Consider the following 12,596-nt stretch of genomic DNA (forward strand, 5'->3'; position numbering starts at 1 on the left):
GAACTAATGACATGAAGGAGAAGTAAGGGGGTTATGATAAGAGAATCTACTAGATGAAGGTGTATCGGTACTACGAAGAAGGGGATAAGATAAATAGCCATTGTTCTTCTTGCGCACTTTAGCACAAGATGCATTAAGAGAGAAATCTTTCTCTCGCCACACACACATATCTTTTCTATTGTGACATTCCTCCAATTCAAGCGATCCTTCCTCTTTGACTCGTCCACCAACACCTTTCCATAATGAAGAAAGCACTGACTGCTGCCTCTAGGAGGGTGTTGGCTATGACGATGTCTCTAACTATCACTGTTCTTAACCTCAGTAGTCGTGGCTTATACAACTACAGTTTTGATGGAGCGCTCTTCAACCTCACCTCACTCTAGTGACTAATTGATCCGAGTAAGAGTGACTTTGGTGGATCCCGTATTTTGGTGGTTGGCTTTGAGAGGCTTTTAATTTTGGTACTCACACACACCTCAACCTTTCTTATGCAGGTTTCTATGGATGAACTCCCATTGTGATAGGCAAACTCTCTCACATCATTGGATATTTCTTCAATAACAATGATGGTGCTAAAATAGACACACTTTATAGTGTTGTTGACATCTATAAATTTTTGCTCTTAAAAGAGCCTAATTATGAGACAATAGTGCCAAAACTCACAAATTTGAGAGACTTCTGCCTAGACAGATTGAACATAGCTATTGAAAGATAGGACTGGGACAAAACTCTTGGAAAAATTGTTCATCGCCTTTAGGTTCTTAACATGGAATATTGCAGCCTTATTAGTCCTATACATTACTCAATGTCACTTCTCCCCTCAATTGAAGTGATCAACTTTGAAGTGAATGGAATTTTTAGTGTGGTTCTAGAATTCTATACATATGTTTCTCAATTTAAGAGTTCTCAGCTTTAATAATTGGAGAATAAATTTCTTACTAGGATGAAAAAATTTTGCCCTCAGGGGCATATGCTCCCATGTGCATCACCATTGGATGTACATGGGGATGCATGTGTAGCAGGATCCCTCTTATGTCTATCTATGAATAACACACCAACCCTTCATCAACTTGATTTTATGGTAATAATATTTGAAACTAAATTTCATTATTGTAATCATCAAAGCCAAGGAGTAAATATAATGGACTAGTTCTCCATTGCTTGCTCCACCTAATAATTATAAATGAATGCATCAGGAAATAATATTTTGCTCTAAAAATATTGCCAATCACCTCACCTAGATGTGGAGATACATGCGGCTTGTCTAGAAATCCTCAAGGCCAAAGCAGACTAATGTGTAGCACCCCTTGCAGAGGAATCAACAATAGCATGATGAATTTGAGTTGGGATGATGGGCAGGTAAAGGCAAAGTCAGGCAAACCTGACATTGGGAAGAGCAACAGTCAACCTCACCGGTCGATAAGAAAATACTATTTTTTGTACTTTATAATTAGTATCGTAAATCATTGAATATATTTTTATAATAATTTTTTGAAGATATATATGTTACTATTTTTTCACAAATCTAATCAAATTTTTAAAAAATAACAAGTACCAATCCCATGATGCTTTTTTAACGAGATTGAGAGGTAGACGTTGCTGGCTGTGCGGCCAGGGTCAGAGGCCGCGAGCCGCGCTTCACACTCTCGCTAGCCCCAGCTGCTTGTCTCTCGAATGGCCGTTGTCATTGCAACTATTGAGAATGACAGCGAGGGAGGCAAAGAGAGAAGCTCGCAGCTGTGAGAAGCAAGGAGAGTCGGGGACTGCCGGAGGTGGACAGGGAGCCACCCACAACAAAAATTTAAAAGAGGGTACGTGAAATTTTGAACCATGCTAAGCAGTTTCGTTTCCTTAGCACTACTGACAACGCGTGTTTTGCTGAGGATCCGAGGCTTTATAGAGGGCCAAATCTGTATAATTTCTTTACCAAGGGCCGTGGATGGAGACCCTCGGCAAAGACTTGGAAACGGCGCTGTCACTGTTACTTTTATTTGCCAAGGGCTGTTTTGGCCCTCAACAAAGGCTTTACCGAGTACCCGACCCTCTTTACCGACTAAGAATTTCACGAGAACTCTTTGCCGAGGGCCGCCCTCGGTAAAGCCTTTGCCGAGGGTTTATGGGCCTTTGTCGAGGACTTCGGGCCCTCGGCAAAGAGGCCGTGTCCAGTAGTGTAGGTAGTGTACTATACATCAGCCCCTGCTCTTAAGCAAAAACCATTACAATTTTTGAAAGCTTTACAAGTTCGATTGTATTATATTACATACCACATCTTTTAACGAAAATTATTTATATAATTCATATGGTCCACTTTTATATTAAAATAGTTTAACATTCTTTTCATGTGTCGTCGTAAACCTGCTATTAACCCTAGCGCTAAATACACACACCATTTTGCCAAGTTATTATTATGTCTATTTGAAAGTTATTGGACTAATCTGCACCCATGGACCCACCTAGCAAGTTGTTGTATAGTGAATGTAATTTACTCTTTACCAAATTAATATGAGTGTCATGTCTCTTATCATCGATTGGAATTATAAAACTATAACACTAATTTCTCACAACATCGAAATGATGAAATGACAACCCACTAAAAGCAATAAAACGAGCCATTTAAATTCCTTTGATTAGCAAGAAAACTTTGCTCCATTATAAATGCATAGGACTATGCATGTTATATTTATGAAACAAATCTATTCATCGAATTGGTTAGTAGTAGAAAAATATAACTTAAGTAAAATATTTTCAACTTGCCCTTGACCAAAATAAGTCAATTATATTTCCATTATCTATGCAACATTATTGGCAAACTTTTAGAAATAAAGATGACTTCTTCCATGGAAAAGAGAATTATTCAAGTCACTAAACTACCATCATAAATCCTACTAGCTAAGGAAAAAAGGTTTTCATGTTGAATCAGAAAGCACTAGCAAAAGCTAGACCCATACTGATTCAATTTCCTATAAAACAAGAGAAATGTAAACACATAAAATAGATCATTAGGGCCACTACATGTTAACTGTAAAACATTTAGTGACAAGCATCTATACTTGTTGCTTCATAAGATTTTCATTCATCCATAATCATTCAGATGAATACATCATTTTGCTCAATAAGAATTTCGGCCATCTCAATACCAAACATTGCAATGTTGTATGAATCAAAACGTGTGGTTAAAAAAGTTTCTTAGTAACCCAAACCATAAGGCAAACATATAGACAACCATGCACATCAGTCATATCATTCTCATTTTGTACATACAACACAACAGACATTAGACAACAGAATCAAGAGCAACCTATCAAATAGTAAATCAAATGCGCTAAAATCTGTTTTAGTACCAAATATAATTGAAACCATTAAAATTAGCAAAACTTTTCCATGATCATATTATAGAATTGTACCACAAATCAACTCTCTATACCAGATCGATAATCGATTGTATGACATCTTTAAGCCGATCTACCAATAAGGGTCGTCGATTCTCAATTTTCTATATATCTTGAGTGGTCTAGTCTATAGTATTTATGATAAAAAATCTGAGTTTGACATCTCGGATATCTCATTAATAATGTAGTTATTTATTTTATGGTCGCGACGTTGCATGTAAATTATAGATGTACATTTGGCCCGTTAAATTTGGCTCGGTCCGTGGCCCGGCCTTTTGGCCCGGTCCGTGGCACGGCCCGGTCCGGTGTTTGCGGGCCACGGGCGGCCCGGCCCGCTGCCGGACCGGGCCATGGGCCGCACCCTCGGCCCGCAGCACGGTGGTGGCCCGGCCCGGTCGGCCCGTGGCCCGACATGGCCCGCTCATTTTGTTCTATATGTTGTGATTTTGTGCTCTTTCTCTTTGATATAACTTGTGAATTGAGATATGTTTTGCTTGAAACAATGAAATTGTATTCTTTCATATGTTGTGATTTGTGAAAAAAATTAACCTTTGTTAAAAAAAACTGGTAAATTAAGACATGAGATGCTTGTCGGGCTGTGGGCCGGCCCTGCCCGACCGGGCTGAACAGGCGGCACGGCCCGGGAAAATGGCCCACGGGCCGGACCATGGGCCGCACCCTCGGCCCGCAGCACGGTGGTGGCCCGGCCCGGTCGGCCCGTGGCCCGCCCCGTGCTGGCCCGGCCCGGTCCGATCGGGCTGCGGGCCGTGCCGGCCCGGCCCGTTGTACATCTATAATGTAAATAGACATATTTGTTCTTGGTTACTAAGTAACTGTTCAACCAAAGTAGGAGACGGAACCAGTGCAAGCCACTAGATGTGGTTGATTACATGATTATGATTGGCATATATGTAGAAAAGGAAAATGAAATAGACGTTTTAAACCTGTCTCAATAAAAAATATCTAAAAATAAAATACTAGTTTTTTGGGCTAAGAGAAGTTTGTACGAAATCTAAGGCCTTGTTTAGTTCCCAAAAAATTACCAGATTTCCCGTCACGTCGAATCTTGTGGCACATGCATGAAGCACTAAATATAAATTAAAAATAACTAATTATGTAGTTTGTGAGACAAATCTTTTGAGCCTAGTTAGTCCATGATTGGACAATAAATATCAAATACAGACGAAAGTACTACATTACCCAAGACCAAAAATTTTCAACAACTAAACAAGGCCTAAACACATTAGAGCGTACACTCATCTCATAACTCCCACAAAATCAAACCAGGCCACGCACACACACATGATCAGCTCCTTGGACAACAGGAAGTAAATACGGAGATAAAAGTATTATTTTCATGTCAATGGACCTGTATATATAATGAATAATTAGTGTCTAACTAAACAAATTTAGTTACATGCCAACTACACAACTTATCCATTTAAAGTTTTACTAGCCCCATTTTGTTTGGTGATTGCCATGAAAATATCTAGACCTGCTGCACACACAGCATGCATAAATTTGTAGGAATAAATTATGCTTGTCATGATTATGAAAACTTTTAAAAATTTGTTGGGACAGTTCACACACTGTCGAACCGAAAATCACATATATAGGACGATGGATGCTTTGGTTGCATGCAATTGATTGCCTTTGCGACAGCCTAATGAATCGTGGCCATTTCTCATGTAGATATTTCATCCTGGTCCCTAGATAGCTAAGCTAAGCAGGGCGGGCTCCAATCGGATTTTGACTTCTAGTGTCTAATCACCATATCCTTCGTCATCCCCCCAAAAGATAAAAATTTCCTGACCACTGTTCATCAGCTAATGCTGCAATAATTCCAAAAGAACCTAGTCTTAATTATTGCATGCAAGAAACTAATCATATATATTCACTCTCATCAGGTCTTATCTTGAAGCAAGCGCATTCTTTTTTCTTCGCAAAGGGCGAGAAAAAGGGAGCTGAATATATACATACAATACCAAAAGTGTGCCTACTTTCTTCTGCTACAAAATTCTCCAAACCACACCACCGAAAAAAATTCTAATTAAACAAGGAAAAGCGAGGTGAAAAGCATGGACGTGATTGTAAATAAATAAATAAATTAGGCTACATGTTCTATGGAGTCTGTCTGTCCAGGCCTTGTTTACTTCCTAAAAAATTTTGTAAAATTTTTCAGTTCGTCACATCAAATCTTTAGACGCATGCATGAAGTATTAAATATAGACAAAAATAAAAACTAATTGCACAGTTTGGTCGGAATTGACGAGACGAATCTTTTGAGTCTAATTAGTACATGATTGGATAATATTTGTCAAATACAAATGAAAGTGGTATTATTCTTATTTTGAAAAATTTTTTGAACTAAAAGGAGAGAGAAGGAGAGGGGCTCAGCCGCTCGCCAGCAAGAGGAAGAGGGTGGGGGGTAAAATAGTCCATTCACAGGACCACCCCCATGGCCATGGGCATCAGCCATGAGCCCATCAGTTCTCCATGTCCATGCATACCCCACCACAACTCCCACCCCCACCCCACCGCAGCAGCTTTTAAAGATAAACCAATTCCGCTGCGGCCTTTCCTTGCCCCGCATCGCAGTTCAGCAGCAGCAGCTGCTGCAACTTGCTCACAGGACACAGGCACAGCTGATGAGCAGCAGCCAAAACAGAAAAGCGCGATTTGATCGCTTCCTCCTCCACCTCCACTACCACTAGCTAGCCTGCCGCCGACCGCCGACCGCCGTGCGAGCTCCGGCCGCCTTGTGGAGCAGCTCGTGCTCGTGCTCGTGCAGCGCCGCACGGCCGGTGCCGGAGGCAGAGGAGGAAAGGTGAGCTGCCGCTCCGTGTGTTCTGTCCCTCCTCCTCCTCTCTTTTCTTTCCTCTCGCAGTTTTGCAAAGAACTTGGAATTCAGTTCTGCGTCGAGGAAGCTTTTTTTTTTTTTCTCTCAAATCTGCGTCGCATTTCCCCCCCCAATGTTCCTTTTTTTAAAAAAAAAAGAAATATAAATCCCTACTGTTTTTTTTTGTTTCTGGTAGTTAGTTACTGGAGTCGGTTAGGAATGTTTATATGTTTTGTCTACGAGTGATGTTGGTTTGGTCATTTCCTCGTCCTGAAAAGCTGCCTCTTCTTCTGCCTTTTGTCCAGTTCCATTCCCTCTCTGAAAAAAAAATCGCAGTTTTCATCTCTGCTCCGCTCCGTTCCAAGAAAGCCCCCGTTTCCCTTGTCGCCCTCCGCAAATCCTCCCTCAAACGGTGCCGGCGGATCTCCTTGTCGCCGCCGGGAGGCTCGTTGCCGTTGCCGTTTCCGGCGCAGGTAGGTCGCGCCATTGCCGTCACCCCAACCGCCCCCAACCCAGGTTCTTGGGATTGGGAATCACTTCGGTCTCGTGCTTCAAAGATGATCTCTTTTGGGCCACAAATTCTGAGAGAAATCGTGATTTCACAAGATCGGCTGCGCACTCAGGCTGGCCTCTATACTCACCTTGCGCCCTCAGGTTAACCGAAAATAAATTGCAAATTTCTGGGAGCCACGTGACGCGTGTTCTTTCCGTTTCTTCAACGGTGAGGAGGCTAGGCTGGACATCAGGAGATCAACCCACTGGAAAATTTTCTCTGTCAATTTCCTTGTGCGCATTCCAAACCTGTTGTTGTCTACGAGTTTCTTCTTTTTTTTAAAAAAAAATAGAGAGTGTCCAGACTCCAGAACCAGTGGTCTGTGGATTGCAATTCTTTAGTCACCGTTTGACTGCCTACATGTGCTAGATCCTAAACAATACAACAATTTCCCTGTTGCAGCGCGTTTTGCCATCCACATCCATTCATTCATGTGATTGCTTGCAAAATTAACGAGCTAAAAGATTCCTCCCCCTCACTGGTGCTTGTTCCCATGGTCTCCCAACATCGAGTTGCCAATTATTCCCGCTGTCCCCTCACCACAAGATGCTGCCCTTGTGCTCTGCAGGTGCTGCTGCTCCCCCTGCCGCCCCTGCGTCCTGTGACTGAGATCCATCCAGCTCGGAGGAGGAGGAGGAGGACGAAGAGGAGGAGCTCCTGGTCCTGGCTTCTAGACGTTGTGACCCAGATCTTGATGCAGCTGCGCAACTAGTTTACTCATCTAGAGGAGGGGTTGGGTTCTTGACCCGATTTGGTGGGGGTTTTGCCACTGGGATAGGGGGACAGTTCGGCCTGCTGGATCTTTATCGCCAGTTGTTGGTCCTGTCCTTTCCGTTGGGCTGGGAAGCATTCACATGCCGGTGGCTGCTGGTTTGGTACTTTCTTGACGGATTGGTTAAGCGCTGTCTGTGGGGTTGTTGTGCTCCTCCTCCTTTCATCTCATTTTGTGGTGATTGGTGTGGGGAGGAGGAAGAGCTAGGAAGACCGTCTCTCTTGTTTTTGGGTCATTTCTCGGTGTGGCACAATGAAGTACATGAAGCTTGGATCAAAGCCGGATGTCTTTCAGACAGAGGGCAGCAATATCAGGTTAGTTGATTTTTGTTCCTGCCTTAGCACCGCATTTCTTTCAGATTATTACAGAGACATACATCTTCTTTTTTTTACTAGTCATCCTAGACTTTGTTCTCATTGATTTACTCTGCTTAACCGTTGCTGGTCATGTTGCACGGAATTTATCTTGATGAATGTTCTAGAGATTCTGGGATAGAAATTTCAAGATCCATTTCACTTGATAGAAAATAGGCCTCAGCAGTTCTAATTCAATTTCTTAACATATTTGTGTTTTTATATGCATCTTGTCTGCTATTTGGCCAAGATTTAGTGGATCTGCTTTTTGACTATTCATTTAAAAGAAAATTTAAATCAATGGAGTTGCTCAAGGGGCCAATCATACTGGTTAACTGGATCAGCTGGAAAGAGGCTTTAGTTATGTAGTTTTTCTGTGCTCTGTTTCTTAAATGGGAAGGAAAGGAAGTGACGATATCCATAGGGGCTTTTGCTTTGCTTTCTATTTGTTTGAGTTTAGAATTTAGCATGGAACATCCAATAATTTTGAAGTGTGTAAAATTAGTGCTATGAATTAGGACAGCACTAAAAATTAAATTAAGGCTAGTTCCATCTTCACAAAGCTATATGACTGACAGCTGTGTTGGCTTGTGTGCTAGTTATTAAGGTGTGGATTACCCTCTCATTTGACAACCAGCATGAAACTCATGGTCTGGAATACTAGGAAGCGCATCTGATGATGACATGCAGATGGCTAACTGTATAACTGATCTTGTTTATATGCTAAGTTGTCCTTGATTCTTTTTAGTGGCATATGTTCTTAAAGTTCTTATGTACTTTGGAGGCTTGTGACGATTTAACCATAGGAGTTCTTTTCTGTAGTTTGCTTTCTATTTTACCTTTTGGATGAGTGGATTGGTTGGTGGCATTGTGGTCCATCAAGTAAATTTAATTCCTGGAGCTCAATAATTTCTCTTTACCTTTGATAGAACTAAGTTTTTAATCATCTATATGTTGGACCACATATCAATTCAAATTAGTTATACCTGTCATACACGCTGCTGGTATATCTGAAGTTGCTTTTGCCTTTTTCTAGTTTTGCTTATGGTACTTGGGCAAAAGGCTAATGTTCTTTGTCACTGTTATCTCACCTTTAGCTGATTTGCTGAGCGATGATTTTGTTTTGTTGCGTCATTTCAGCTCTGCATTATTGCAACATTTGCAGTATAAGGATTTATCTAACAAACATTGCATCCACATAACAAGTTTTTTTTATCCTAACATATCTTACCATGATTTTAGATAAATGATATGTGTACTTACTATGTTGCCTCACATTGGGTAATTCTGCTTATCATGCAATATCTTCACATCTTTGGTCCCATTGCCTTTTCCTCTACTTGCATCACTTAGCTCCAATGCTAATCTTTTGCAATCATGCTTTTCAGGTTTGTTGCAACAGAGCTGGCAACAGACATTGTTATATCCATTGGGGATGTCAAGTTTTATCTTCACAAGGTATTGACTTCTTTATGTTCCGCACATTATTGGCCTCAGCATGCATTGAGCAAGAGTAAACCTTATTGTGGTAGAGCTATATTTTGTGCCACCTGAAAATCTTAGATGTGGTTATGAGTACCATTGGCACATCACATCCTACTCCTTTTACTTGCTGAAAAAGAAAAACACCGTGTTTGCATATTCCGCATATTGTGTCTGTGTTCTGACTAGATGCATTTGCTTAGCAGCTGGTCATATCTAATGCAGCATAGCTCTGTGTCAAACAACTAGTTGACATGTTTTTTATGTACAAAGGGAAAATAATCACATACCCTGCAATTGTTTTTCAGTTCCCTCTTCTATCAAAGAGTTCACGCCTGCAAAGGTTAGTTGCTTCAAGCAATGAGGAGAAAAATGATGAAGTGGATATCTCTGACATCCCTGGTGGACCTTCAGCATTTGAAATATGTGCTAAGTTCTGCTATGGCATGATTGTAACACTCAATGCATATAATGTCCTCGCTGCCCGCTGTGCAGCTGAGTACCTAGAAATGTTTGAGACCATTGAGAAAGGAAACCTTATATACAAGATTGATGTTTTTCTAACATCAAGTGTATTTCGCACCTGGAAGGACTCGATCATAGTTTTACAGAGCACAAAGTCACTACTGCCTTGGTGTGAAAATTTGAAGGTAATCAACCACTGCATTGACTCTATCGCGTCGAAGGCGTCAATTGATCCATCAGAGGTTGAATGGTCATACACTTACAACAGAAAGAAACTCCCATCTGAGAATGGTATTGATTCACATTGGAATGGTGTCAGGAAGCAACCTATGGTCCCTAGTGACTGGTGGGTTGAGGACCTTTGTGAGCTTGAAGTGGATTTGTACAAGCGGGTGATCATGACCGTCAAAGCAAAGGGAAGCACACCAGCTGTTGTCATTGGAGAAGCATTGAGGGCCTACGCATACCGACGGCTGCTTGGCTCCCTTGAAGATGCTGTGAGCAATGGAGTCGATTGCACAAAACGTCGTGCAGCTCTTGATGCTATTCTATTTCTCTTGCCCGCTGAGGAAGGCTCAGTGTCATGTGGTTTTCTTCTTAAGCTGCTAAGAGCTGCATGTTTGCTGGGATCTGGGGAGTCCCATCGGATTAACTTGATCAAGAGAATAGGCACACAATTGGATGGTGCTTCAGTTTCAGACCTTCTTATACCACCAAATACTGATGAAAACAATACATACAACATAGATCTGATCATGCCAATAGTGGAAGAATTCATGTTACAGAATAGTGATAGTGGTAAGGAAAAATTTCAAGATGATGAAGAAATCGTGGAGATTGAGAACGTGACATCTGTTTCCAGCACGTCAAAACTGGCAGTTGCAAAGCTGATCGATGGATATCTTGCTGAGATTGCCAAAGATCCCAACCTTCCTCTTCCAAAGTTGATCGCACTTGCTGAAATGGTGTCTTCTCTACCCCGGCCAACACATGACGGGCTCTATCGTGCCATTGACATGTATCTGAAGGTATCTCTTTGTGTTACCACCAAGTGCTCCCATTGTAGGGAGTTTGGATACTTAACACTGCTTTCCATGCTTACAGGAGCACCCCGGCCTATCAAAGAGCGAAAAGAAGAAATTATGCGGACTGATGGACTGCAAGCAGCTGTCACAGGATGCGTGCATGCACGCCGTGCAGAATGAGCGTCTCCCCTTACGCGTGGTTGTGCAAGTTCTCTTCTTTGAGCAAGTCCGGGCATCAGTTGCTTCTGCAAGGAGCGACCCTTCATCTGAGCTCCCATCTGTTGTTCGCTCACTTCTTCCCAGAGAGAATGGCAACTCTATTGGCAGCTCCAGGTCAGCTGCGACCACGACAACCGAGGAGGAATGTGGGGTCCCGACATCGAGTGACATCAACTCTTTGAGGTCAATGAGGCTCGCCAACAACAGCGGTGGAAGTGAGAGGAGCAGTGGCAGCAGTGACATCAACAAGAACAGCGATGACAAGAGCACCGCAGGGAAGGCAAAGGGGATGCTGATGCCGAAGAAGATATTGAGCAAGCTCTGGTCTGGGAAAACGAACGCCGGTGAGAACAGCAGCTCAGACACGTCGGAGAGCCCTGGGTCCGTGAACCCGGAGGAGGTGAAGTCCACGCAGTCACGGATCACAAGGCGCTCAGTATCCTAGTCGCAGGGGGTTAACGGTGTCACAGCCTAGTTTTGTTCTTGCTCTTGATTTGCCTTCACTAGAGAGTAGTAGCAATCTCAAAATGTGGAGTACTACTACTGTCCTCACTTGTCATGTCGCCAATGGCTCTCTTCTTCTTCTTCTTCTTTTTTTTTTTTTTGGCATGGGATTGCTTGTAGCTGGAGTAGGTTTGGTCATTGGTGATGTTTTCAGCGAAGTTCCATGTGGGATATTTATGTGACCTTTTTTCATGGTAGGAATACAAAGAAAGTACAGGTCGTTATAATTGATGTATTTTTGCATGCAAAATCATAGTGTTTTAGTATGCTTTTTACTGTTCTCTCTGTTCAAAATTATAAGGTAAGCGGCTTATAATTTGGAACGGAGAGAGTATATAACATCCGTTATACTTATACATAGCATATATTCAAGTGAAATGGTGAGGATGGTCAGGAAACATCGGTTGCTCATGTTTTTATTACGAACAGTAGTGTTAGGACTCATTCCATCGAATCTTTGGACATATGCATAAAACATTAAATGTAGATAAAAAAATAAACTAATTACACAATTTGGTTGAAAATCGCGAGACGAATCTTTTAAATCTAGTTAGTCCATGATTAGCCTTAAGTGCTACAGTAACCCACATATGCTAATGGCAGATTAATTATGCTTAATAGATTTGTCTTGCAGTTTCCAGACGAGCTATGTAATTTGTTTTTTTATTAGTTTCTAAAAACCCTTTCCGATATATTTCCAACACATCAGATGTGACACCCAAAAATTTTTCACCCAAAAATTTTTCATCTCTAATCTAAACAGGGCCTTATGTTAGAGCTGTTTTCGGCAGTTGGCTACATGTAGGAATTTGTGAGAAGATACGAGCTACAGTCTTAAATCATTGATGGGGGGCTGAAAATAGAGAGAAGAAGATGCATTATGATGTGATTGAATTTGTTAGAAGAGTAAAGTCTATCACCACTTACTAAACTTGTTCGAGTGTGTCATATTGGTCTCTAAATTTACAAAACGACTGTTTAGATACTTAAACTTG

General features: G+C 41.6%; 1 protein-coding gene across 1 annotated transcript; it reads left to right on the forward strand.

Annotated features, from left to right (window-relative positions):
* LOC8064501 (BTB/POZ domain-containing protein NPY4) lies at positions 5,927-11,851 on the forward strand. Its single transcript, XM_002464193.2, has 5 exons — positions 5,927-6,216; positions 7,350-7,867; positions 9,295-9,364; positions 9,697-10,881; positions 10,958-11,851. The coding sequence occupies exons 2-5, from the start codon at positions 7,806-7,808 to the stop codon at positions 11,540-11,542; spliced, it is 1,902 nt and encodes a 633-aa protein (XP_002464238.1). The 5' UTR covers positions 5,927-6,216; positions 7,350-7,805; the 3' UTR covers positions 11,543-11,851.

Source organism: Sorghum bicolor, chromosome 1, assembly GCF_000003195.3.
Source record: "Sorghum bicolor cultivar BTx623 chromosome 1, Sorghum_bicolor_NCBIv3, whole genome shotgun sequence".
In the NCBI taxonomy this organism is placed as follows: domain Eukaryota; kingdom Viridiplantae; phylum Streptophyta; class Magnoliopsida; order Poales; family Poaceae; genus Sorghum; species Sorghum bicolor.

Excerpts from the sequence above, each read along its gene's own strand:
- LOC8064501 (XM_002464193.2), top strand. The coding sequence starts at position 7,806 with ATGAAGTACATGAAGCTTGGATCAAAGCCGGATGTCTTTCAGACAGAG. Across the intron at positions 7,868-9,294 it reads ACAGAGGGCAGCAATATCAG|GTTTGTTGCAACAGAGCTGG; the intron begins GTTAGTTGATTT and ends CATGCTTTTCAG. Across the intron at positions 9,365-9,696 it reads TCAAGTTTTATCTTCACAAG|TTCCCTCTTCTATCAAAGAG; the intron begins GTATTGACTTCT and ends ATTGTTTTTCAG.